The 26,164-nt window shown below is 35.8% G+C and overlaps 1 protein-coding gene across 3 annotated transcripts in view; it reads right to left on the reverse strand.

The window, feature by feature from the left end:
• Nucleotides 1–7,824: 7,824 nt before the first annotated feature.
• Nucleotides 7,825–26,164, reverse strand: part of COL11A1 (collagen type XI alpha 1 chain) — a gene marked incomplete at both ends in the record, with an annotated part of 143,050 nt that continues 124,710 nt past the window's right edge. For all 3 annotated transcript variants that reach the window (XM_082765815.1, XM_082765816.1, XM_082765814.1), the window contains 13 exons: nt 7,825–7,971; nt 8,491–8,724; nt 9,401–9,469; nt 10,278–10,390; nt 12,537–12,786; nt 13,513–13,566; nt 13,674–13,709; nt 13,799–13,852; nt 14,403–14,510; nt 15,448–15,501; nt 19,792–19,845; nt 19,931–20,038; nt 20,456–20,509. In XM_082765815.1, coding sequence (XP_082621941.1) covers nt 7,825–7,971; nt 8,491–8,724; nt 9,401–9,469; nt 10,278–10,390; nt 12,537–12,786; nt 13,513–13,566; nt 13,674–13,709; nt 13,799–13,852; nt 14,403–14,510; nt 15,448–15,501; nt 19,792–19,845; nt 19,931–20,038; nt 20,456–20,509 — 1,335 coding nt within the window. The remainder of the gene's footprint in view (nt 7,972–8,490; nt 8,725–9,400; nt 9,470–10,277; nt 10,391–12,536; nt 12,787–13,512; nt 13,567–13,673; nt 13,710–13,798; nt 13,853–14,402; nt 14,511–15,447; nt 15,502–19,791; nt 19,846–19,930; nt 20,039–20,455; nt 20,510–26,164) is intronic.

Consider the following 26,164-nt stretch of genomic DNA (forward strand, 5'->3'; position numbering starts at 1 on the left):
ACTAATGACACAAGTTCCTGTTGAGTTTATGCAGAGTTGTTTAAATACTTGTTAGTATTTTCATACCTGCTGTCAGAGGTCACACAGCTACAGAGGCTTTGCAGAAGTGTGTAGCCTTTTCTACCACAGAAAGACCTAGGTAAAGGAAATAAATTACTCTTTTTTTTTTTTTTTTTTTTTTTTTTTTTTTTCCACCTTTACTTTTAAAAAAGGTTTCATGTGTTCATAGACAAGCCACAGATAGATGCTAACTCATGGGCTGCATGTCATTTGTTTGACGTGATAGGGGAGAAAACACGAGTGTGAGGTGCCACTGACCTGTGTGTGCCATGGGCAGCAAAGTAAGACTTGAAGGGGGGAAAAGAACCCTGAGAAATAACATTAGGATCACGGGTAAGAGGGAATTGGGGTGCATCTCTTTTACTCACACACCACTGCACGCGCTGGGGCTCAGAAATTACCTCACAAGCCTTAAAACTGTCGCCCCTGAGGCGAGCCCAGCCCCTTGCCGTGAAGCGGTGCAGACGAGGAGCCGGTAGGCGCCCTCTGGCGGCGGCTAACGGCCCTAACGGCCCCGGCTAACGGTCCTAACGGTCCCAACGGTCCTGCGGCCGGCCCGGCGGGCAGTGGGGCACCGGCACTGGTACCGGCACCGCTCCTGCAGCCGCTTCGGCTCCGTTCAGCTCTGCTATGCCCCGGGGAGTGATTTTTTTAGACATTCTGTCCGAGTTACCGAAGCCTTGCTGTGAACAGGCTTTGCAAAAGTACCTCGGTGTCTTTGCTTCCTCAGAGTTCTGTGTCTCCTTAGGGTTAAACGTATCATTTCAGATACCATCGCAGTTGAGTTCCACTTGGGTACTGTGTATCCAAATGTGCTGTATATCTATATGAAGTATTTATCATTGTGTATATTAAGAAGGTATTAACTGCATGCGCATGTTTCAGCCTTCAGCTTGGCTTTCAAATTTGTGATTTTGCTTTCATTTTACTTTTATAGTAGATAATTCTAACTTACTCATTAAATTTAATGAGTAATCACAGTGGCTAGCTGCTGTTTCTCCATGGTATGCTTGTGCATACAGTCATCAGAAAGATTATGCAAAACATGAGAAATGAATGCACACATGCAGAACTCATAATGCTTTGGAATAGTAAAGAATCATTTAATCGGGAAATTTTTCAGGTTCATGTGTACTTTTTCTTTTTTTTTTTTTTTTTTTTTTTTTTTAATTATAATTTACTGCTTTCTCCAGGGAAATTTTCACACAAAGATGTAACACTAGATCAAATGTGGTTCCTCAAGATATTATGGTTTTGTTTTGAGGTTGATGTGATTCCATGTAGTTAAATGGACCAACTTTTAGGAGGAGATTTCACAGTCATCAGTATGACCCCTGTTGTTTTCATCTGACTTTGTTGTAGAGACAGTTCTCAGATAGAGTAGCCCTGCCTGACCCACCTGCATCTCTGGTAAAACACAGGCAATGAAAAAGGCTGCTTAATTTCTATTCCTAAAGTAGATATGTGGATTACTCAGATGAGCTTTATGCTTTATGTTAGTTTATGCTAGCATGTTAGTGTCGCTCTGCGTAGATTTCCAAGTCTTCTCTTCCTCCCTTATTTTCCTCTCTTCCAAGTACCTGACCTTAAATGTTAAGCCTCTCATCCTCCTTTTTAGATGCCCTGTGCTTTTCAGTAGCATCATAAAATGTGGCTGCTCCATGAGAATAAAGAGCTCTGACGAGGGAAAAAGCTGAGGGAATGCTAGAGGCGAACTTAGAAAGGGAAGGAGAGGAAAGCAAGGGACAGACAGGCTCCTGGCTGCAGCGAGTGCTGCAGACATTTGTGACACCATGTTTCCCACAGAGGTCTGTGATGGTTGCTACTCCTTTTAGGTGTGGTTGTTACGTATCAGTTTTTCTGCAACCTCCTAACTAGGTGGCAGGTGCACCTGTCTGCTACATAATGACTGCGAGAAGCAAACCTTGACCACTGCTGTACACCAGAAATCACACAGGATGCTCCCAGACAGGGCCATGATTTCTCACCCTGTAACCCAGGTTTGAGGAGAGAAAGAGCCAAGTCCTGCTAACATCATTCATTCTGTTGTACATGAAGAACTATTTTTGCTTGGTTTTGTTGTACCTTTTATATGGACCCTTATTCAACTGTCAGTACTTTACTCATCTCCTGTCCCCTTGTGCATGGGGAAACAATCTCAGTGTGGAAAGTAGGGGACCTCCTACCAGTCAAATATTTGCAGTCAGTTTGAAAAACAAACAAAAAACACAACAACAGGAAAAACATTTTCCAATTTCAAATGGAAATGTCACTATTTAGAAGGGGGAAGGTGAAACGTACTTTGTACTGTTGAGAAATGGGAATGCTATGGAAGTTTTTACTCTCTAAGATTCCATTTTTGGCCTTCTCTGACAGTAAATGTAGCTTTGAGCTTAATATTTGTGCATTGAACAAGGCTGCAGGCCTAGAGCAAAGTGAATATTTCTGAAACCATTCTGAGGAGTAACAAAGGATGAGCGATCCCTATACATCAAAATCAGGAAGTTACTGAATAGTGAATGCTATGAAGATTATATATTTATGCATTCTCCAGAGCCTGAGTGTTCACATCGTGCTGTGTTAACTTGTGAGCCAGTTTGGGAAACAGAAACAGAACCACAAAACAGAGCTACTCTCTTACCTGAACTATCATTGATATGTTATTCTAATAGAAAAAGGCATAGGCTTGAGAGATTGACTAAAATATAAAACCTTAACCCTTTTTTTTTTTTTTTTGGGGGGGGGGGGGTTAATATTTGAGAGAAGGAAACTCTTATGTCAGTAAAAATAATTCTAAACCTTTCTACTTTTCGTGCACTTACCTTAGCTGTTTTAATGAATGGTGCCTGCTACAGAAGTCATTCAAGTCAGTGCTAATGATCTGGGTGACTTCACTTGCCTTTCTGTATAAGATTCTGAGTAAAGTAACAAATAGTAAATAAGTATGTTGGTTTCAGAAACAGTAACTATTAGAATGGTGTCTGTGATCCTGAGCTCTGTTGACAATCTCAACGTTTAGTAAATATTTCTCAGTTAAAAACTCAGGTTTGTGGCTCTACTCTATATTTATTTTGCTCCAGGGAGGTACAGAGTTTGGAGGCTGGGCCCCTGCAAGCCACGCACACAACATCAGGGCCTAGTGCTGTTACAGAACTTGCTGTGCTGTGACTTTTTTTCAGTTTCTCTGTGTATGAAGTATTTTAGAGTGAGAGGGGAACTGAACAGGAGGCTTTGGTGTTCCTACCTTGTCACTGGGATGGCCTTGGGGCTCTGGACAGCTTTGCTGTTTCAGCCCTGTGGACTTGGAAAGATTCTTTTAATTATCTGTTACCTCCTCACAACAGTGAAAAAATAGCAGAAGATCCAGTTTAGAGAACTGAGACTAGAGCAAAAATGTTTTTCTTCTTGCAAAGAATTTTGCTGACCATCACATAAGGCACATAGCGAACACAGAATCAGTAGATGGCTTTGCATGCTGTAAAATAATTCTGACGAGTACTTACATTGTCATCTTTGATGTATGCAGAGGGAGACATGATAAATGTTCCAGCAGCTATTCTGTTTACTGTATCATTTGAAGAGTGATTAATTTCCCATTTTCTTATTATCTGTTCAGGGCTTGTTGACAGTGTTTATGGCAGATATTTTTGGTTTCAGAATCATGAAGGAGGTTGAGTCTCCATGCTGAGTCTTCGGTTGCTCTGAAAATATGAGCTGAGTATGAGAAAAAGCAGTAACATTAGTCACTTGGGTGTATAAGGACTGAGAATCAGAAAATTGGAAGCTACTACCCTTATTAGATTGTAATATCTCATGAAATATATATTAGACGTTGAAAGGCAAAGAAGTGGTCAGCATCATCCACAATAATGCAAATTAACAAAAAGTGATGAAAGGAAATCTGATAACAGGATTGAGGTTTTTACTGGAGAATGAGCTCTGGTCTGAACAGAACAAATGGCATGAAGAAATGATGACATGGCACAACCAGGAGAGGGAAAACATGCATTGACTGCTTATTTGCGTATTTTATCATAACCCATTGACTGGTCTTTGATTTCTTGGTCATCTGCAATTTATAGAAATTATGTTTTAGTAGTGCATAATGTAATTGAGGCAAATTGGATCAACCAAATTTTAATTTTCATCTGTAGTTTAATCACTGGACTAGTTTGGTTTTGTTATGCTTTGGCAAGATTTAGCTATGATGCCAGAGTGATGTTTTTGTTTAAAAACAAACAAACAAACAACAAAATCTTAGACCATACCAGGAATCAGTGAAGACAGTTAGATCCCAGTCCTGATGCTGAATCCTTAATCCTGTCTGTCTTACTGAAGTTAGCTGTGTTTTGATGAGGATAAGGTCTCTCCACCTTTGGGAAACTGGAAACAAAGTCAGGGTCTGGCAAAAGTCTTGACAGAACCTAGACAAAATATGTCCATGGTAGTATTGTGGGCTTTGGCTTCATCCTGTCATTAGAACAGAGCCTTCATTCTCATAGCTGAGAAGAAAAAAAAAAAAGCCCAATTTTGGCTAAAGCAGCACATCTGCATGTCTGTATGTTTGCAGCCTTCTTTGCTGTAATAATCTTTGATGTCCTTATTGAAAAAAAAAAAAAAAAGGAAAAAGAAAGAGTTTATAGCTTTAGAGCAGCCTACTTCTTTGCAGTATTCTTGGCATTGCTTTTTACCAAATCAACAATGAGACTTTTTGATAATTTATATGCCTAGAAATGGAACACAAATATTAACAGTTTGGGGTAAATATAGTAGATATGACATTCAATATCCTGTCTTTTTCATTTTCAAGTTATTTTTGGTTGTCTCATATCATAGAGGATGTTCATTCACAAGAAAATGTGCGTGTATAATAGAAAATCAGTTGCTATCATGGCATCTCCTACTAGTCATTAGCACATGAAGCTCTATTTTGTAATTAACAAGGTTGTCTCTGGGGGGAGGAGTCTTAAGTAAATAACTGTGTTCACTTTTTAAGAGAGATTATAGCTTTTTATTTCACAAGATGATTACTGGTCTTAGGCATAATGACTGCCCGTTTAGAGTGAAAAGATTAATTGAATTTTAGGAAGTTTTACAGGAGATGTACTGATCATGATGAGTTGATATTTTCCTATTCTGGATAAGGAAGAAGAAAGGAGAGAGAAAGAGAAGCAGCTTTACGTCTAAACATAGGACAGCTTATACTTCTACAGGCATGGCTTGTCTTTTAGATCTCCATCATGTGTCAATGTTATGCTGGACAGAACATTGCCCCAGTCTGTAATTTTGTTTGTTGGCTTGAGGGCGCTGTGTGTCTACTTGCTGCATTTCCATGCAACATTACAGTGACATACTTGTTTGCAGTGAGGAAAATGTATGCCGTCTCCACTATGGCTTTTCTCTGTTTAAAGAGAGGGTCAAAGCAGCCTAAAGCAATACGTTCCAGTCTGATCTGCGGTAGCACGAAACCTCAAGATCACAGAACATCCAATTTCTGTTTAGTTAGCTTCTAGAGATAAAATCCAGCTGTCATGTATTTCTGTGATTAAACAGGTTTTTCACTTGAAGTGTGAAAAAAAATGATCCTTATTTTCTTATAGGCTTGCTTGAAAACGGAATTTAACTTGTGTAGTCCCAGGTGACATAAGTCACGTCTCTACCTTGGACTCCTTACCAGTTCTGCTTGAGCTAGCTAAAAGAAAGTACAGGAGATGTTGTGTTGCAGTATGTTCTAGGTCATGGTCTAGTTCTTGTCTTCTGTTTCCCATCAATAAATAGGGTCATTGGTCTACCGTGTGGGAGCCTACAGGGATAAGAGCAAGATGATGAAGCACTCAGACACTGTAGCTTGCAAGACAGTGTCTGGGTAAAGAAGTTCAGGATTCAGTCTTGAATAAGACTTTTGATAGTACTGCATGAATTTGTAGCTGCAGCGGTCAGCATTAAGTAAATGTGAAGTTAGATAGATCAGCCCCTGCTGTGTACTGCCAATAAATAGCAGGATCTCCTCTGGTAACATTTCCTGTCCTAGCACTATTGCTCAGTACCTGGCAGGATATGCAGTAAGATTGTTTTTTTGAGGCTGGATGGTCTGGAAGCAGAGCGAAGTTACAGTAATGAGAGTGGGTGAGGTCTGGACAATGAAAAGAAAAAGAATGACCAATCCAGGTAGACAAGACTTGATTTTATTAATAAAATTTGTATTTTCCTCTTTGAGGTGACAGTTACAAACTTTGGTTCAAAAATAAAAGAAAATATGAACAGCAAGAAGTTGACCTTTGAAATCTCACTTTTACATGTATAAACGTGCATGAGAAAGAACCAGTTGGAAATGAGCCAGCAGAAGCTAGTACTATTTAATTTAACAATTTATAAGAAATAGAAACAAACATTTATTTTCAAGTCTTACATATATTATGAAAAATAATTACAAAAGGATTTGTGTTGCAAAGTTAAAATGTAATTTCTACTTACAGCTACCTGAATAAAATATTCAGAGGGAAGGCCAAACCAACTTTTTGGGTGAGATTTAAGAGCTAATGGTAGCAGTTTGGGTCAAAGACAGCTTTGTAGGAAGCAGTCCCCTACGTGTTGCTTAGCAACTATGTAGAATCACATGACCTAGACATATTGCATCCCTGGTCCTCAGTTGAAATAACAGGAAAAAATAATTCATATTAATGGGACAGGCAAATATTGTATAGGACCATTCTGTGGAACTTCTAGTATCCAGTTCAAGAAGCAAACATCCATTATTGCTTACATAAAAATCTAAGTAAACACTGCAAGAAATCCATAAATAACTGTTTTGAATCCAGTTTTAATACTTATGCAGACCAAATAAGCACAATGGAAACAAAATCAGATGAGAAACGTTAAGAAAAAAAAAAAAAGAAAGCTATATGAATGATTTAATTCATACAGATTTTAACAGAAGTTTTTTTTTTTTTTTTCCTTACTTGTTTCCCCTACCCAAAAATATAAACTTGTTTATTTTAGGTATATACAGGATTCTTATGAAATTCTGGAATTAGAAAAGAAAAAAACGTCTGAGGTATAGCACCATGGAACACAGCACCTTTGAGAGTGCTTTCATTATTGAAATTCATCATCATGGAATAATATCAGCAGAAAAGGGATTTGAGTGTGCTGCTCAAGATCTTCCAGTTTTGCCACCTTAAGTTTTTTTGGCGACTTCAAATAACAAAGCTCTTCAACAAAAATATATACAAAGGGATTTTATTATTAATCAAAAATGGAATTGGCTTCACTGGCAATTACATCTTTATTTTTTCAGAATACATACACGGTATTGACAATGTAGTTTTGTAATTGTAAAATAAGAGCCAGATGCAATTCAGAGACACATGCAAGTTTTGGAAATGGACAGAGAAATAACAGTATAGTACTGTACATAGAATAATTACAATTTATTAAACACTTTCATAACACCTCTGTTGTAGTCGAAGGAGCACCATGTCTTTTTTTTTTTTTTTTTTTTTTTTTTACAGCACCAAAAGAATTCAAAGGGTGGTGTTGATAAAGTGAGCCCTATGTTGTCTGTCTGTGCCACAGCATTCTTGCAAAGGTAGTTTAAGTCATGTGATTCTGGCCCTACGAGGGCAACAATAACTTTCTAGATGAGACACACATACACAGCAAGACATTTTCTATGCCATCCTTATTCAAAACTTGCATGTGGCAGGAAGTGGGTTGGTAGCACCAAAGTGCAACATTTTTGTTGATTTGATCTTTGTCTTAAGTTTAACCAAGGAAGCAGACAGGACCAACCTCAAATCCAAACTTTTGGTTCTGATCACCAAAGTCATTGATCATCACATCAACTATAGGCACTTGGTCTATTTTGGGTGTGTTGATTTCAATCACGGTCTTTCCATAGCCCTTTCTTGACTGTTAAAAAAAATAAAATAAAAAAAAAAGCAAATGGTTATATATCAGAGGAGTAAACATGCTGTAGCTCTCCACACTCTACCTCTGTAATGTGGAATTAATAAATGCATCAGATGTTACAAACTGTAAAGTTTATATTTTCATAGGATTTTATTTATAACGTAAATATATTTTCCTCATGGACTGCCTCCTCTTGTTATGCTAGTTTGCTTTTAATATTGTGGTCATACTAGCAAATAGTCTAGTTTCAGCACATTGGTGCTGACAGCCTGTATTCGTGCCAGGTTTGTTCCATTTCTGTTGCTTGGCTTATAAAAATAATAATGATTTTTGTTCATATATAAAAATTGAATAAGGGACTAGTGAACTGCAATTGAAAACTACTAAAAGGTAGTCTATTAAAAAAAAAAGCCTTTAGAAAGCTTTTTGTCAGGGGAAAGCTGTAAAATAAATGAATGTTTGATTTCTATTTTAATCGAAAGGTTGGTTTTGTAAAGAATATTCTGAACGTCTACTTACTGCACAGCCATCATGAAGCGCTTTGATGTACGGATTGTTGTCGTAAGACATTTCTTCATCATTTGATCCTAAGAACCTTAGTGCTTTGTCATAGCTGTCAGAAGATGCATCATGCCAAGCTACAGACTGATGACAATTGTAAGTGAAATTTTGTCTGGCAGAGGCACTCAGTAGTTTAAGGAATGTCATTTGGACCATATTAATGGAATTGCCTTCAACATCCAAATAGGAAAGCTGGAAAATAGAAGAATTCACATGAACATTTATTTGTTCCCTTTGTTAAAATGCAAAACAAAATTATTTTTGACAGAAGAACCACATAACTGTCTTTAATAAAAAATAGACCTACACATATCATTTTATGTGATTTTTAAGTTCAATGAAGCTATGACTCTGTAGTTTTTCATGTCATAGCAATATATTTAGGATGAAGAACTATATATTTTAGCTTTGTTCTAATGGGCAAGACAGAGAATTACCCCTATATAGTGATAAACAGCAGAATCTCTTTTGGAATCTGTTTTTAGTTAATTATAAAGTTATGTCAGCCTGCAGGCTCATTTTTGCATATTCAGTATATTTCCAGTTATTTAGACTGAAGCACGGGATTTGTGCTGCAGCTGCTTTACTTAGGTTCAGTGGTAACGTGTGGTCTGCTGGAAGCCAGATCGCACTGTCAGCTGGGTGGGTGAGTACCAGGATTGTTGTGCGTTTGCTGCACAGTGGGACAAGACATGGCAGGTGCCTGCTGTCTAGTGGCAAGAGGCCATGTAACTGCTACATTTAGGGCAAAAGAGCTGGAGCTGAGAAGTATTAAGTTTCTTATTGTTTATATTTGATCTTTCCTTTGATTTTGAAGGATTTTTGATACTTGATTTGTGAAAAACTGGATGCTGTAATGGCCACTTACAAGTTTGCCCCGCTTAAATTCACTAAACCAAGATCCTGGATTCTCCTTTGGCCATGATGAAATTCTAACCTGTGTGGTAAAACAGTAGAAATATAGATATTTAGAACATATGTTAACAGATAACTTTTTAAATTACCTGGGACAAATTTCACATAAGATAGTAAAGAATGGTTCTTTCTGAGTTCTCAGCCTCTGTAAAAACACTAAAATAGGATGTTTTTCTGGTATAGAATGCCTTCAGATTAGTGACTTTAAATGGAATCCAAGGTGATAGCTTATAAAGAGGGAGAATTCTATTTAAAGGAGACACTGTTGTCATCTGATAAGATTCAGGTAAATTGTTAGTGTAAATTGTTCCTGTGAAGAGTGTCTAAATTAGAGTTTTCACTGGTGTTGATGCTGATAGATCTATCTCATTTGGATAAGCTTTTAGAAAGCCTTCCTCTATACCATATACCACTCAGGGGTAATTTATACCAATGACAGAGGACACTGTTTATATACAGCGTTCTACATATACTTATAAATGAATAGATATAAATGAACTCACAAAAGAAACATAGTAAGAGTTTAACTTTCATGTGACAAACTCTAGATTATGCATTTCAACCTGTCACCCAGCTAGCCTACATTATGTAATGCAGTGGAAGGTTAGCAAGCAGGTGCACAAAAGCTCTATTTAAGCAAAAGAGTAGAAATGCTGTTTGTCAACTCAGTGTACCATTTTACTGCTTCATTCCAATTTATGCAAATTTAAATGTAATCAGAAAGACAGATACATGAAAGTGTGACAATGTAATTATCCTGTTTAGTTCAACATTGCAATAGTATAGTAGGATATGTCAACAGCCAACTGAAAACACAGATTGGTACTTACTCCTTCAGATTTCTTATCTGGGTAGATGCAAGTTTCCCCACCTGCTGTGAAATTGCAGTACACTTTGAAGGAGTCTCCAGAACAGCCCTGGTTAGGATCAATCCAGTATTCCCCTAAAACATAAAGAAAAGATTTACCTTTGATCATAAAAATGGTATGTGGAAGATTGTACTCAGGTTTTACTACCTAATAGCCCTCCAGAGACTGTGGTGAAGTTATCTGAATGATGTGAAAGCAACCTGTTCTTTTCAAAGAATGACAGAATGGTTGAAGTTTGAAGGGACCTTTGGAGGTCATCTGATCCAACCCCCTGTTCAAGCAGGTTGCCCAGGAACACATCCAGGTGGCTTTTTAATATCTCTAAGGAGGGACACTCCACAATCTCCCTGAGCAAGTCACCTTCAGTACTGGTCAGTCATCATCACAGGAAAGAAGTGCTTCGTGATTCTTTGATGGAACCTCCTACATTTGTGGTTTGTTGCTGCTGCTGTTTATGGAATATAACACCAGGATCAAAGTCTATTTTTATCTAAATCCTTTTGTTTCCTTCCTTCCCTTTCAATCCTTCTGTTCCCTTCCTTCTTTTCCCTTTCCTTCTCTCTCTCTGCTTCTCTCTTATTAACTGTTTTTGTCTCAAGCTACACGTTTTCTAATTTTTGCCCTTTCAATTCTTATCTAGCCAGGTGGAAGGGAGCAGTGAGCAATCTGCTGCGTGGTGCATAGCTGCTTACAAGGGTTAAACCACAACAGATTGGCATGATTGAGGATTCCAGCCCTAGAATGCTAGGGCGAGTAAAGGCTGAGGATGAAACAGAGGTGCAGTCAATCTGAGGTCCATTTAAAATCAGCACATTTTAAAATCCACTATTCTAATTATAACAATGATTTCTGTGATGTGGATCCTTATCTCCAGATAGTTTCACAGCAGGAAAGCAAAGATTTTCTGACACTAACGTTCTAATTGACTTTCAGGCAAATAGTAGAGGTTTTGTAGAGGCATGACAAATCCTTTTACTGGTTCTGTATTCTGAATACAGAGCATAGAAAAATCATTTATCATATTTTTTAAATTCTATTTATTCAGGCTGTATTTATTGAAAACAGTCTTTCCTACATGCAAGTCTTGCCCATGCAGAATTTTGTATTTTAATGACTGCATTTACTTTTATTTTAACCAGAATAAGATTCCTTTGATTTGAAGAAGGCTCCAAACAATAAGCAAATACTGTTAAATGAAGAAGACAAACATGTTTTATAAAAACCATTCATTATTACAGAGGTACTGAATTGTAAAATATGTACTTTTTATATAGCGCACACACTGCTTAACTACTCCTCAAGGCAACCATCTGTTTTTATCTATCTAGAGTGAAAACAACAGAGTATTATTAAGCTGTCAAAATCTATTTTTTCTCCCATTTAAAAACAGAAAAATATTGCTCTGAACTGGGAAAAAATACCCATTGCAATAGAAAAAAAAGTATGAAAGCTTGAAAATTGTGTGAAGGTTGGCTTTCATTGAAAACCTTTCCAAAGGGGGTAAATTCAGTTACGAAAAAAAGAAAACAGAATATAATTAAATGAAAATACTCTTTCAGAGCACAGTGAATTCACACTATTCTGCATTTTATTATGCTAGTGCTTAGTAGCATTAAACAGTACTAGAGAAACTTGAATGTCCATTTGCTGAATGACATGGAACAAACAGAGGCCATTCTGGACTGAATTATTGTTTCTAAGGATAAAAGAATAGTAACTTTTTGAGAGTCATATTCAATAATAAATCACGTATAATACCTGTGCTGCTTCCTATATTATACTAAGCAGTTGCTAAAATAATTGTCATTTCTTTTAAAAACTAGAAGCTATGCAGTATGTCAGTATGCTGACATTTGTGATTTTACTTTCATTGATCTAAATGGCATCAATCTTTTATTCCTCTCCCGTTTGGATAATTCTGGAAATGCAAGGCCTACCTTCCTGAACAATTTTTTTTTTTTTTCTTAGCAACTTGAAAGTTTTAACCCCAAAACCAGATCTGGTTTTGTATTTAAAGAATAACGGCTGTTACCAACAGAACATATCTATACTCACATTTCATAAACAGAACCCTTTTATACCTGCAAAAATGGATTTAGTGACACTGTATTTATTGAGCAACTATATTAACCATCTATCAATAATTAATAATTCTGCCAAAGTATCGTAGCAGATCATAACTTCAGCCTTGTTTGCCTTCATCATGCAATATTAACATACCGTCTGGGAAGTCTGGGTGGCAGAGTTGCAAGTCTTTGCAAGTTCGGGCTGGGTTGTTCTGAGTGCCCATTGGATACTTCATATGTTCAATGTCTTGTTTCAGTGAATTCAATGAACCAAATATCTCTTCCATGCCATCGGAATAATCCAGAATGTTATCACCAGCATCAGACACCATATAATCAGGAGATCGTCTAGTCTTTTTGGGTGACTGGATTGGCAGCGGCTGGATTACCTCACCTGGAGGACCCTGAATGGAAAACATACGTTTACCATTTCTGTTGGTTTTCCAGATGTGTAAATACACAGAGGAAGACGAAAGAACATGACATGAAGATGCTTTGAATAGAGCTTCTACAATTTATTTATTTTACTTATTTCATTCATATTTATGCCAAAACAGATTGTGGCAGACCAAAACATTGTTTTGCTCTAAACTCATCCCACTCCATTGCTGTTTGGGGAAGAGTATGTTGACCTCATGCAAGTGAAGAACTCATTTGTGATTGCCTTTTCATCCCCAGCAATTACCTGAAGCAGAGGCATAGCCTATAGCAAACAAAACTGTGGGTGTTCCCTATGATAAAATTTTAAAATTCCACTTGGGGTCTATAAAGCAGTACTTCATTTCAGAAAATTGAAACAGTTCATTCAGATTTTGACTGTTTTCATTTTAGATTTTTATGCTATGGAGAAGAAGTAGTAGAAACAGGAGAGTATTAACAACAGGAAACTGTTTTCTGTGCTTCCATATGACACATTAAATCATCATTGCATTTTTTATTATTTCTAATGGATTTTTTTCAGAGCAGACAATGTATTTATATGTGTGGTGGATTTGTGTTTCCTGACAAATTTATTTTCAAACAATCATTAATATTTTCCTCATCTGCAAGTTCACAAGTGTTGTTTTCAAACCCTGTCAAAACAGGTCATATCAGTACAATGTGCTTTTATGTCAAGTAAGAGTTCTTACTGGAGGACCAGGTGGACCAGGTAAACCACTGTCACCCTTTTGACCAGCAGGGCCCTGTAAAGGAATGAAAGAAATGTAATATTAACCATGTTACATAATGTTAAAAAATAACACACGGAAATTAAGTACAAAGACAGAAAATATGGAGGAGAATTACTCACACTGGATCCTTTGGAACCTTTTGGACCTTGAGGACCCTATAGGGAAGAACATAGGCACATAGTTGGAGTATCTTCCACACAACATGCGAGTGTTTTGAACAGGAGGACTGGATGAAGTAACTTACAGGTAAACCAGGAGGACCAGGGGGTCCAAGTGGACCAGCAGGACCAGAAATTCCCTAAGAAAGAATAAGAGAATAAGTCCAGAAATACATTTTACATAGTAGACTGGATTCAGAAATGCATATGTATCAAAAAGGTAGTCCTTCTAAGTGTCCAGCCCCGGTGAGTTTTAATTTAGGCTATTCACTAGTGTCCAAAATAGTCTTTGAAATATGATCTGACAGTTTGAGTTGCATATATTTGTTCTCATGCTCCAACATTTATAGTCACAACTCTGTTCACGTTCAGATCGGCTTTGAAGCCTCAATTTTTACATAGAGGCTTAAAACATGACCTTATAACTAGAGGAGAAGCTATTCTGGGTAGTACATAACAAGATTGGTGCTGTTAGTGTTATCTCATCCCTAACTTAGGTGTATGTTTCCTCCTCCTGAAATGCTCTATGACCTGGTTTTAAGTTGTATAGCTTCACTGTGTTTGTCCATCGTCTAGGAAAGCTTTAACCTCTAGGAGGAAGCTCTGGTGTTAAGAGTTTATAGTAACTTTATATGTCTCTTTCAAAAAAGACATGCATATAACTTGAATGAAAGCATATGTTTTACTTACTGCGTCACCCTTGGCTCCAGGAGACCCCTGTGGGCCAGGAAGACCCCTATCACCCTTTTCACCCTGTTCTCCTGGAGGTCCAATCAGGCCAATCAAACCAGGATGTCCCTAAACAAGATAGAAGAAAGAGTGAGAACTCATTATATATGAAGTAGATGTGCTTTGCAAACAAACAAATTAAAGCTTTCAAATGACATCACAGTTGCTAGTTATCAATTAACTTGAAAAAAATACACTGTGAGCATATTAAATGTTAGTTGGCTTTTTCAGATTATTTGCAAGCTGTGAATGCTTATTCAGTGAAAGACATCAAAGTGCACCATAGTCCTTTCTGAAACTGATGCAGAAATAATAATACCTATAGATTACATACCACCTTTTATATTTTGATACTTATAAGCATATTACAGAGCTGCACATAGGATTCCACAGGTAATAGAGCTGTATAAACAGCTGACCTAACCATATAAACAAAAATCGTAATTCACAAGATATTTTCATATCCTTTTCTCTATACGGTTCTTCCCTGATGAACAAGCAATCAATAAATTGTTGGGACTCTATTAGAAAATGGTATTCCAGATCTCTCAATCCGTTATTTCAAAAAGAAAATATAGCTGAAAAATATTTGCATTTTGTTGTTATAAAATTAAAATCTCTAATAATTTTAATTTCCATTTATTTATTTATTTATTGTGAAACCAAAGGTTCTCTTTACATCAGTTTTTGGAGTTTTCATTGAAAGGAAAAAAATTTGCATGGTCATTAGATTACCATACAGACAGTAATTGTTTTTCTTTCTACATATCTCCAGGATATCAGATGTTACTGAAAACTTCACAATTACCACTAAAGCTATGGAAAGCTGATTGATAGATAGCTCAGGTTGTCTTGCTTTCTGATACAAAACAACAACAAGAAAAACAGCAAACAAACAAACAAAACACCACAGCATTTCTTTCTGCTAATTTTATACAGTCCTTTAGACTGGGCCAAAATAACAAAGGTACAAACAATGAATAAAAATATAGACATTCTTATATACCTTCTCTCCTTTGGAACCTGGATCTCCTTTCAGGCCAGGTAAGCCAGGTGGACCCTAAATAAAACAAGGGAAGAAATATAAAAGTAAGTTTTTACATACTGCACAAATCATGTTTTCTTGAAATATTTTAAAGGCAGAGTAACTGAAACTGTGGAGGCATTCAGTGGTTGATGGTTGTGATTTAGGGCTCAAGATAATATTGATGTGTATGTTTAAAAAGGCATACAGATGATGCTATAGCATTTAAATTTCTCTATAATTAGAAATCTATAAAGAAGGAAAAGGTCAATTAAATTCTTAAACTGCACTGAAAGCATTCAGTAAGCTATATGATATTCAAACATTTCAACTGAATTTTTGTTGATTAGCTTAATTTTGCTTGTGTTTACATGATATGCTTTATTTTTACTTCCACCTTAGTTGACGTACCTATCCAGAAAGTAATATGTATCTTCTCCAGTTTCTTATTTTAGCCCTTTATATCATAAGACAGTATAAAATATCCCTTGTTTTCTACCAGTTCAAAAAGATTTTCTACATTTTTTCTACAGCTCAAAAAGATTATTGCAGAATATAAATCAGGTTGTTTATAGTAACTGCTCCTCAATATTTTTTTTTTTGTTGGAGAACTACTTCATAGTTTGATTCCATACTTAAGGTATGGAATCATACCTTAAGAGGCTGAGAGGCTGATTAACAGGAAAAAAAAAAAAGATTAAAAGTGAGAGTAATCTTAAGTTGACATTAGTGGTTTTATTTCTTTCAGATTTACAAGGCTTTTGACTTCAACTAGTCCTGAGAAGATAGACATGCTGTGGAACTATCAACATACTTAAATTAATCAATGATAATGGATCTGTAGACTACAAACTCTTCTAAAACACATGCTTAAGTAGAGTTCATCTATTTCCCCAATCATATGAGAATATTCAGCTACATAGTATGTACTTGTAGGGTATCCTGTAAGGATAGAAATGAATAAAATATTCACAGAGCAGTATTTCAGTAGGTTTTCAGAAGTTCAGAATTTCTACCAGTCATTAGTTTGAATTAATGTTTTGAATATGATGTTCAGAATTGCAATCAGTATTTCTGAAGTTTTAGCCTCAGCTAACTTAAGGGGCCTTAATATTTTCCTGTCTCTAATAGCAATCCAACCGATGACCATATTTGATTTTTAATTCCTTGGCACTGTTTAGGAATTTTAATTCAATATTCTAAAAACTTTTTATATGGTGGAATATAAGAGAAACATTATGCCCTATTTTGCTACAACAATTTTCTAATTTTTAAAAAGTTAGACCCCTTGGAATTTAGAAGTTACCTAGAAGAAAATTACTTAAGTAATAGCCTGTAACACTGATGACATAAAATTATAAGAGAATTTGATAGTGTGTCATAAGCATGTACTTATATAAATATATATATATATAATTATAGATCTTATATATGATACAATAATATTGAATATTTTTGAATTACTGCTATACAGACACCATTCCAAGATATTTTCTGAGGTTCATATGAATAGCAATGATAGCTTTCTATAATTTGAACAGAATGAGGTGAAAAATTCAGGCTATGCCACGTATATGCAAGTACCAAAAAGGTATTCATTTCTCAGAGGCTATTAATCTCACACTGAACATGTACGCATTAGGAGCTGAGCTGCTAAACTAAGTCACTATCTCATCACTATTAGTCTCCAGCTGGCGGTGGACATCTGTGAAGTTATGATACGGATAGCAGTAATAAGTGACCTTTTCAACCTGGCACAAACTCAAAAGTGCCATAACACTTCATGTACAAAATATTATTCAGTGTGTATCCTTTCCATCTCTACTTCAGAATATCATTAGATGCAAAAGCCCAGACAAATACATAGTTCATGAATAAAAGGTGAAATTTTAAAGCCTCTGGAATACAGAATCAGGCATTCTCACCTGCAGTGTATTGTGCTCTACTGTAAATCTACTCTCATGGTCTTCTCCTGATAGCAAACTGCTGGGGAGGAAGGGAATGGAAGGAAGGAGACCTCATCTCAACAACATTTATGTTATAAATTTTACTTACTTAAAAAAAAATAAAGTTTAAGTTGCAGCAGTACATCTAAAAAAGTTCTTGCTGAGCTGACAAGAAGCCAGTGCATTTGGGATAGATAATACACTCAGCTTTATATTTGAATTGAATGTTAAAATGGAGATTTTGATTTTGATGATGTATTTGGAGGCTTCTGGTGACTGACGTGAGAAATGGATGTTTCTTACTGCCGAATAATTTTTCATTGGACTCTAGCTTCTTACTGGGGAATGTTCTCTGGAAAGATTTTCAGTTTGTGTATATGGCATAAGAGCAAAAACTTTCAGTGTTACGGCTACCCAAAGACCTGTATCCTCTTCAGGCCATACAGGAAAGGAAACATGGGATTTCCTTCACATTTCATACACACAACCTTTCCTTTTGCCTTTAAGAATCATATCATATCTGAAATAGAGGATAGGCCCTTAACACCTAGTATCCTAAGGTAATCTTATTATCCATGTTAGCATAGTTAATCTTCAAAATAACAAAGAGTATATTTTACTAAAATTTAGTAAAATTTAATGTGATAGCACTGCTTGCAGACTGTAAGATGTCTTCAGAGCATAACTTTTTTTTTTTTTTTTTCACCTAACTTTAACAGTTTATGTTTTGTTTTGAAGTTTCTTATTCCCTGCGTGTCATTCAACTGTGATAATATAGGTAAATTCTACTTCAGTGAATTTGGAGAGAAAAGAGAGATAAGAACTTTTTACTAAATTGGGTCACCTTTGTTTGACCTGTGAAGAAATAAAATGCTGGCCATATAGGTTGGATCTGAATTTCTACACATAATGATATCAATATTTTGTAATTCAAAATATTTTTTGAATATCATCAATATTTTGTAATTTGTGTTCACAGTGGTTTTTTTTTTTTTTTTTTTTTTTTTAGTTTTGTAGAAAAATGTACTAAAATAGCAAGTGTAAATAGAAATAATGATATAATTTTATAGTATGTTATGTCATCTAAAAGCTTCCCTTGCTTTAATCATATTAATAACACATAGCAAAATATACTTGGCTAGTTTGCCATACAATGTTCAAGGCAACCTAACAAGAAGGTATTTTGTCCAAGTTTTACAGCAATTAGGTCAGTGTGTAGAAGTAATTTACAAAGCTACCAGTAACTTGCCTTACAGTATAAACAGATCTCTAAAAACATCTCAATATGCTTTTTAGGACTAACAGGTTGCTGTCAAATTTATTAACCAGAAATCATATAAACTCAATTCTAGCTGAAATAACAGAAAAATTCCTCATGAAAGGTGACTTTGATTTTATCTAACAGCATGGTTAAAATTGGAGTTGCATTATTTTGTTCATAGGAACAGCCAATGCAGGTAACTATTTTGTCTGATATCTTCCTATTTGATCTATACTGCTTATGTATCAGCAATGATATTTTATGAGTCTCACAGGTGCACCACTCAGTACCTTCTGCTACATTATAAAACAATGTTTTCTGTGATTCTGTGATTCTGTAATGTAAAGAGCATTAATATAAATGCTTGAGAGCATAAAGAAAAGGAGAATGGCCAACAAAGTGTATGTCATTCTACTGGCATTGCTGTAAGCAAAGGGGGTTGAATCCAAGAGAAATGGGGTATCCAGCTCTAGCCAATGCTCTAGAAACCGGGAGCTTGGTTCATTCAGACTCTTTTAAATGCTTTGCTCATGAATTTTATTTCCTGGGTCTGCCACAATGAAAAACAGACTGGATGCTGCTGTTCATTTTTATAAAACTAGCATGTTTTCTTCTTAGGTAGAAGTATCTTTTTGGCCTTACTTCAGAATTAATCTTTTTCTTTCTCTAAAGAATAGATATGATCTAATCTTTTTCCTAGGAATAATGCTTTCATACACTGGCAGTCGTTAAAATCAATGGATGTATAGAATTTATCACTGTTAAGGAAACAAAATGATTTAATATATTAAGCTTTGCTGATGTGGAGACTAAAGTAGATTTTTTGATAGTAAGCTTCACTGGTTTTATTCTGAATTCTACTGCGGGGATTTCAGGAATTTGGTTTTAGACTGCCTTATTTCACTCTTTAGCTGGTATAAATCAATATAGCTACCTACTGAAGTAGAGCACTAGAATGAAGGAAGTCATATGCATCAGTTTCTAACATGACAGAAGAACAGCAACTTTGTGCTAAGAACTGACTTATAAATTATTTTTTCTATAATATGCACAGACATCTTAATGATGTCCTTTAAAGGTTGCCTTTTCTATTCTGGCACTGAATGGAACGGTACTCACCAGAGGCCCAGGAGGGCCATCCTGACCTGGTGCTCCAGGTAGACCTTGCTCTCCCTAGAGAGAACATAATATTTGTGTTACTGGAGAATATACGAGAAATACAACATTTAAAATATTATTATATGTTCAGTTTACTCACCACAGGGCCAGGAATACCTCGAAGACCTTCCGGGCCAGGTTTTCCTGCAGGTCCCTGAGGACCAACTGGACCCGTTTTTCCAGGAGCCCCTTCTGCACCAGGTTCACCCTAGAAAGAACATAAGCAAGAGGTCAGAAAGGAAAATTGGACTAAGATTGGCACAGTAGCTGCAAAGTGAGAACAAAGTTTCCTCAATCCATTTTTCAAAAGATATTCCAAAACAGTGTTCCAGAACATTTTTCTGAATGAAATTATGATAGCTTCATATAAGCAAGGGGGTGTCAGCAAAGCATGCTTATCCTTCTTTTCCACAGGGGTGAGCTAAGTTGGGCCTGTAATGGTCAGAGTCCACCATGGGCTCTGTTATGTACTGCTACTAATTCTGGATCCTAATTTGGATTTTACAGTTTACGAATTATTACTTTAATAAGTTTCACACTCAGTGAATGATAAGCAACTTACTTTTCATTTATATATAATTTACATTTTCATGCTCCTACAAAAAAAATAAAATGTATGTGTTACCTTTGCACCTTTTTCACCTTGTCTGCCTTCAGCGCCAGTTGCTCCAGGAGGTCCCTGTGAAAGATAGAGACTGAGCTCATAATCTCAGTTTTCTAAGATATTTCTACAATGAAAAAAGGGCCATTTCCACTGTATTAATGAGTAATAAATGCTAAAAAATACCCACAACATTATATTTCTTTCTAAAAGAATATGTATCACCTAATATCTCTGACAGGATAAGTTTAAAAACAAAGAAATATCTTGGAAAAAAATCAAAACAGGTTATAAAAGTAAAAGTATAAGAACAATGCTTCTTATACATATACAATGACAGTTTCAAATTTGCTTTGCATTGTATTATATCTATTCACTGTAATCTATCTAAGATTTCAAAAAAGAAATCTATCTAAGATTTCAAAAATCTTGCATTATACAATGCCCAGAATGGCACATACTTCTTTATTCTCAAAGTCAGTTATACGCCTTTTAAATGTGTTTGGAGCCAAAAGTTGATACATGCCTCAATATTATTCAGTAAATGTGAAAGAGAAAAAAATAAATCGCATTACTAGTGGTTGTAAGGAATGAATAAAATACACAGCAAACAAGCAGTTCCTGGTAGTAGGTTTTGTGCTATTGCTCTACAAAAGCTCTATTTTACTAAGAAAGTAAAACCTGGTACTGAAGGAGGATGTAATAATGGGTTACATGTAAGTTTCAGGTGAAGGCCATAAGACAGGAGTTGCTGGACAGTAGTCCAGCAGCACTGTGTTTACCTATTGCTGATGTCACCCATTTTTAATTCTCTTAAGGTTTCAATGAAAAATAAAAAAGCATTTTTTTTTTTTCTGCCAGAACATCACAGTTTAATTTTCAGGTTGGGGAATTAATACTCATAGCCTCAATTACGAAAAGAGGCAGTATCTAGAATCTAATGTACTGTTCTAAAAATGGCTCTCTTACATATACTTAGTTTAGAAAGATGCACTCAAGATTATGGACCAACTATTTTCCTACAAGGTTAATTTTTAGCCTGGGAAATGTCTTTACTACAAATAGTTATTTCTTGCCATCCAATGAACAGCTTAAAGCAAAGGGATGGAAAAGGGACCATAATCAAACACAAGGTGATTTTCTGAATTTATAAACTAACCCTCTAAGAATAATCTATTCATTAATGCAACAGTTTGTAATGTAGAAATATTTAAAAAAATGTTCTAAGCTAAGCAACAGAAAAAAAAGGAAAGCCAGCTATTTCCATTTACTTAGTCCTTTTAAATTCATAATAGACAAAAAAAAAAAAAAGTTTTGTGAACTCAAGGCCTTAGATCTCAGTTTGATCTAATAGCATTTTTCTTTCTACACATATTTCTTCTTTTTACATACATTATTCCAGAAGAAAAATTTGCATCAATATTGTTACAATAATAAGTCTCTGATGTGTAGGTTGTGATAGGTTGGGTGGATCACAATTTGGCATGATAATTTGAAAAATGATTATCAGGTTATAAAAAAAACACACAGGAATATTTTAGAAGTAGGGTGTATCTTTCTTACATGAATTAATTTACATGTCCGTTGTCTTTACTTCTAGGAAATTCCTTTAACTCAAGTTCACGTATCAGTTATAATCTATCTTGCCTAAGAAACTAAAAAAAAAGTGTGATAGTTTGTACTTAAGAAATGTCTCCACAGAATCTAGAAATGCAGCTGCAACTTGAATTAACAGAGCTCAAAACACTGTGATCACTAAATTGCGAATACAATGAATCATGATTGCTAAACAAAGAGGGTACATTCATTATCAAACAGTGCCAGTGCTGCACCAAGCACAAAGCAGCTAAATGAACTGCACTTGCTAACAGGCTGTGATTGCTGGCATGGCACAGATGGTGTTTCTACATTGAAACACTGCTAATTGTTATTTAATTTACCTTCCTACACTTGAGTTGTTGGAGTGTCTGATAAATTTAAAGTGACAAAAGATCTCGATAGCAATAATTTACATTAATGCATGGCTCCCCAACCTCACCACCCAGCTACCATGATGATTGTTACACTTTAGTTTGGATGTATTGCCTTATACAGAACTGAGAAGACAAAAGAATTTATATAGAAACAAACCTGTTCACAATTTTTGTTACGCGAACCTACTGGACATTCCTGTCTGTTCTTCCATATCTATGATTTTCATTAAAATAATTTCAACTGTTTTTTTTTTTGTTTTGTTTTTTTTTTTTTTAATAGCTATCTGTCCTCTAACCAAAACCATGATTTCCAACACAGAAAAACATGATCACATTTCATCAGTCTGTTAAGATAGCAACCTAGTCTGCCATATTTCTAGGTATTTCATGTATTTTCAATCACAAAATGGCTTAATTTTTAAGTGGTGTGTGCATTCTGCTGATATCCTGTATGATATTATAGAAAAAATAGATGCAGAACTTCATAGAAATGCTTATTTTTTTTCTAAATTCTTCAACATAGTACATAAAGGGAACTAACAAAATACGTTTCTAGTTCTCCAATTTTAGAAGTTGGTTATGGTGCAGAATTGACATCTGTTTCTTTATTGAAAGCAGGCAATATACACTCCACATTAGAATAACGATGTATCTAAGTCTTGAAATTCTTTAAATTCTAACTTCTTAGAGTAATATATGAACCTTAGGTGTATGTGATCTAGACATATAATTGAGTCTAATAAAATGGCCAAGCAGCTAATTACACAGCTGAATGGCCTAGCACACCGAAAGGCTGAGAGAAACGTAAGCGAAGCCTTCCTGTGTTGACTTTTATCAACTGGGTATGTTATTTGTTGTAAGAATGGATAAGAAAATGAATATTGTTTTATGGTGCCTTTTCCTCATGCTGTTTTTGTCATTTGTCAGATAGAAATCAAAGCATTCAAACTATGCTACCCATACTATGTTACCCAGTACTCTACAGCAAAACAAAAAAATTGCAAAGAGTAGGTGCAAAGAATTAAGTTGCAGAAAAAAAATAACAGCATCATGTTAACTGTAGAGTGATTTAGGTTTTGTGTCTACATTTCTAGACAAGCAGACATTGGATCAGGAAATATTGACCTACGGAAGCCTTTTCAGATGTTCCACTTTTCAGAGATGACAACTCACTTATCTCCCACATTGAAAGCAGAAACTGAAAAACATTCTACCTCTCCAGAAATGCAATCTTCATACATTGTGCTGTTGGCCAATGCTGGTGCTGTTATCAGCAACAAGAATACAGCAGAGAACTCTTACTGCAATTTGTGAATTCCTTGGCTGACTCAGATTGCTCCAGGAACACAGTTAACTTTAATGCAGTTTTTGTCTTCAGAGCACTTAACAACACTTTCAGAATCACCCCATCCTTCTGTGGGGCAAGTTTCAGTCTTCTTTTTTGGCAGACAGAGAAATTCAGACAGCAATACTACAAATGTTTAACACACATAATGGGAAAACAGTTGGAAAAGGGGTTCCTAGTACCAAAGCTGTAATAGACTACTTGTCTGTTCAGCTTGGAAGGTAATATGCATACATGCAAATGCCTCAAGTTTTCTAGAGAATCTAGGCTGACTTCCATCAGTGGAGAACTTAAGAGATTCGATGGTGTGTCTGACTTCAATAATAATTATGGCATGCTTTTACTTCAACACTACTTTCATTCACATTCTGCAATCAGTATTCCAGTAGCTGACTATTTTTAACTAAGAAAGATCAGTAAATGTTTCTGAGTACATCCCTTTTATTTTAGAACTATATCCTTCTTTGAGGCTATTTAATACAAGACAACATTTTTAAACCAAAGAATATACATTTTCTCCAAATACTTCCAACATTTACTCCTGAACTTTCATTGTTAGAACTATCTCTTCTTAGAAGTTATAAACCAAGATAGAACCTACATAGAAGAAAACCTCTCTTGACTATCCAGCTAAAGTGACGTGTGTATCTATGTAGCTATATTTTTTTCTTGTGCATTCAAAATATTGAGTAAAGCCTTTTGTTTCATTGACAAGATGCTCCTTAAAAGAATTATTATTTTGGAATTCTCCTATCATTACAGTTAATGGGAGTTTTATCGCTGAATTCAAAACCAGAGTTTAGTCAATACTAAAGTAGTTCCTAAAAGTCTGATCAAATTAAAATGTATTTTAAAATCTGTCACTATTTTGTTGCATTGATCCTCTCTTCTGTTGAACTGGAGAATATGGCATTTTGGTTGTTAATGATAAAATCGATTTGGCTGAGTGTTTCCCTTGATGGATTTATGGTCTAATTTTCTAAACAGTATGTGCACAAATCCATGGTAGATTTGCATGCACAATTACTATGGTTACTTGCACTATAACTAGTTAGATGTATAAAGCCTTCTGAACATGTATTTATCTGATTTGGTCATAGCACCTTCATTGAAATTGTGTGTCCTTCAAATCTGTATGAAAGGACACTGCCTGAGGTTTTTTGTTGAAACTGATTCTACCATGCTGTTGTGAAATGTGTTCATCTGATTCGTGTCAATATGGAACAATGCTAGGGCCACATGGTATGCTGGATGTGACCTGTCTTACATACTCTTGTATAACCACAAGTCTAAGCAAAAGAGTGGTTAATGTATACAGTTCTTGTATCTTGCAAAGGAATAGTCCAGCAATTTGTGTCAATAAGAGAACAAAGGGGTTTCAGAATAACTGCTAACTATTATGACTATTGCATGGAACATGATATCTAGCCAAGAGATTAAGGTGAAGGGGAAAGCTGAAGGATGACTAAAAGACAAAGCTTGCAGGGGACGCTGCACAAGTTTCTGACATCTGGCCAAGATGGACAAAGGAGGAGGACAAGAAAAAAAGCCTGGGAGGAAGACTACGAGACTTCAGCACGAGAGACCCCAAGAGGGACCATCAGAGACTGATACGCATGCACCAGTAGGAGGGTTCGGATTCTGGGAACTAATTATAATAACGCTGCCTTTCCTAGAAGTCATAATGAATATGTAGTAGCCTAGGAGCATAAAAACCAGCTGCCTGATGTAACCTGTGTGTGTCTTGGTGGAGCAGAGATTCCCGGTGCACCCAGCGCTTTTTGCTTACCTCTATTCATTTAATAAATTGTAAACTTCGATTGCAATCCTATTTGGGACTTAGCCATTTATTACACTACTGATGAAAAATAATGAAGAACATTTTTTACTGTTCATTCTGCTAGCAAAGTATGAAGCCTTCAGTTATTCACTATTTATCTCTAAAATGACATCAATATCATACAGACTCTCTACAAGCTTGAAACGTTCAGGTAGTCAAGTAATGTAGAATCTGATTCTAAAAACTTCAGAATTTTCTTCAGAATACAGGAGTGAGATTACTTGGCAATATTTAGATGGAATCATAGAACAGTTTGGGATGGAAGAGACCTCAAAGATCATATAATTCCAACCCCCCTGCCATGGGCAGGAACACCTACAAATATAGCAGGTATCTTACCATACATTTTTCCTTTTTTTCTTCACAGTATTCATAAATTGGAAGTGTGTCAAAGCCCAGGTGACAGATGCATTTGCATTTCTGAAGTGTTTTTTACCTAGCTAGAAATAGCAATATATCCTATCTACTAGGAATGAACTACTGCCTTCCATATAATAAAGTAGGAAGTTCTAATCTGATGTAGAACAAACATACTAATTGAATTATGGCTCAACTGAATATTAGCAGTTCTAGTG

This window comes from Aythya marila, assembly GCF_965140915.1.
Source record: "Aythya marila genome assembly, chromosome: 8".
Lineage (NCBI taxonomy): Eukaryota > Metazoa > Chordata > Aves > Anseriformes > Anatidae > Aythya > Aythya marila.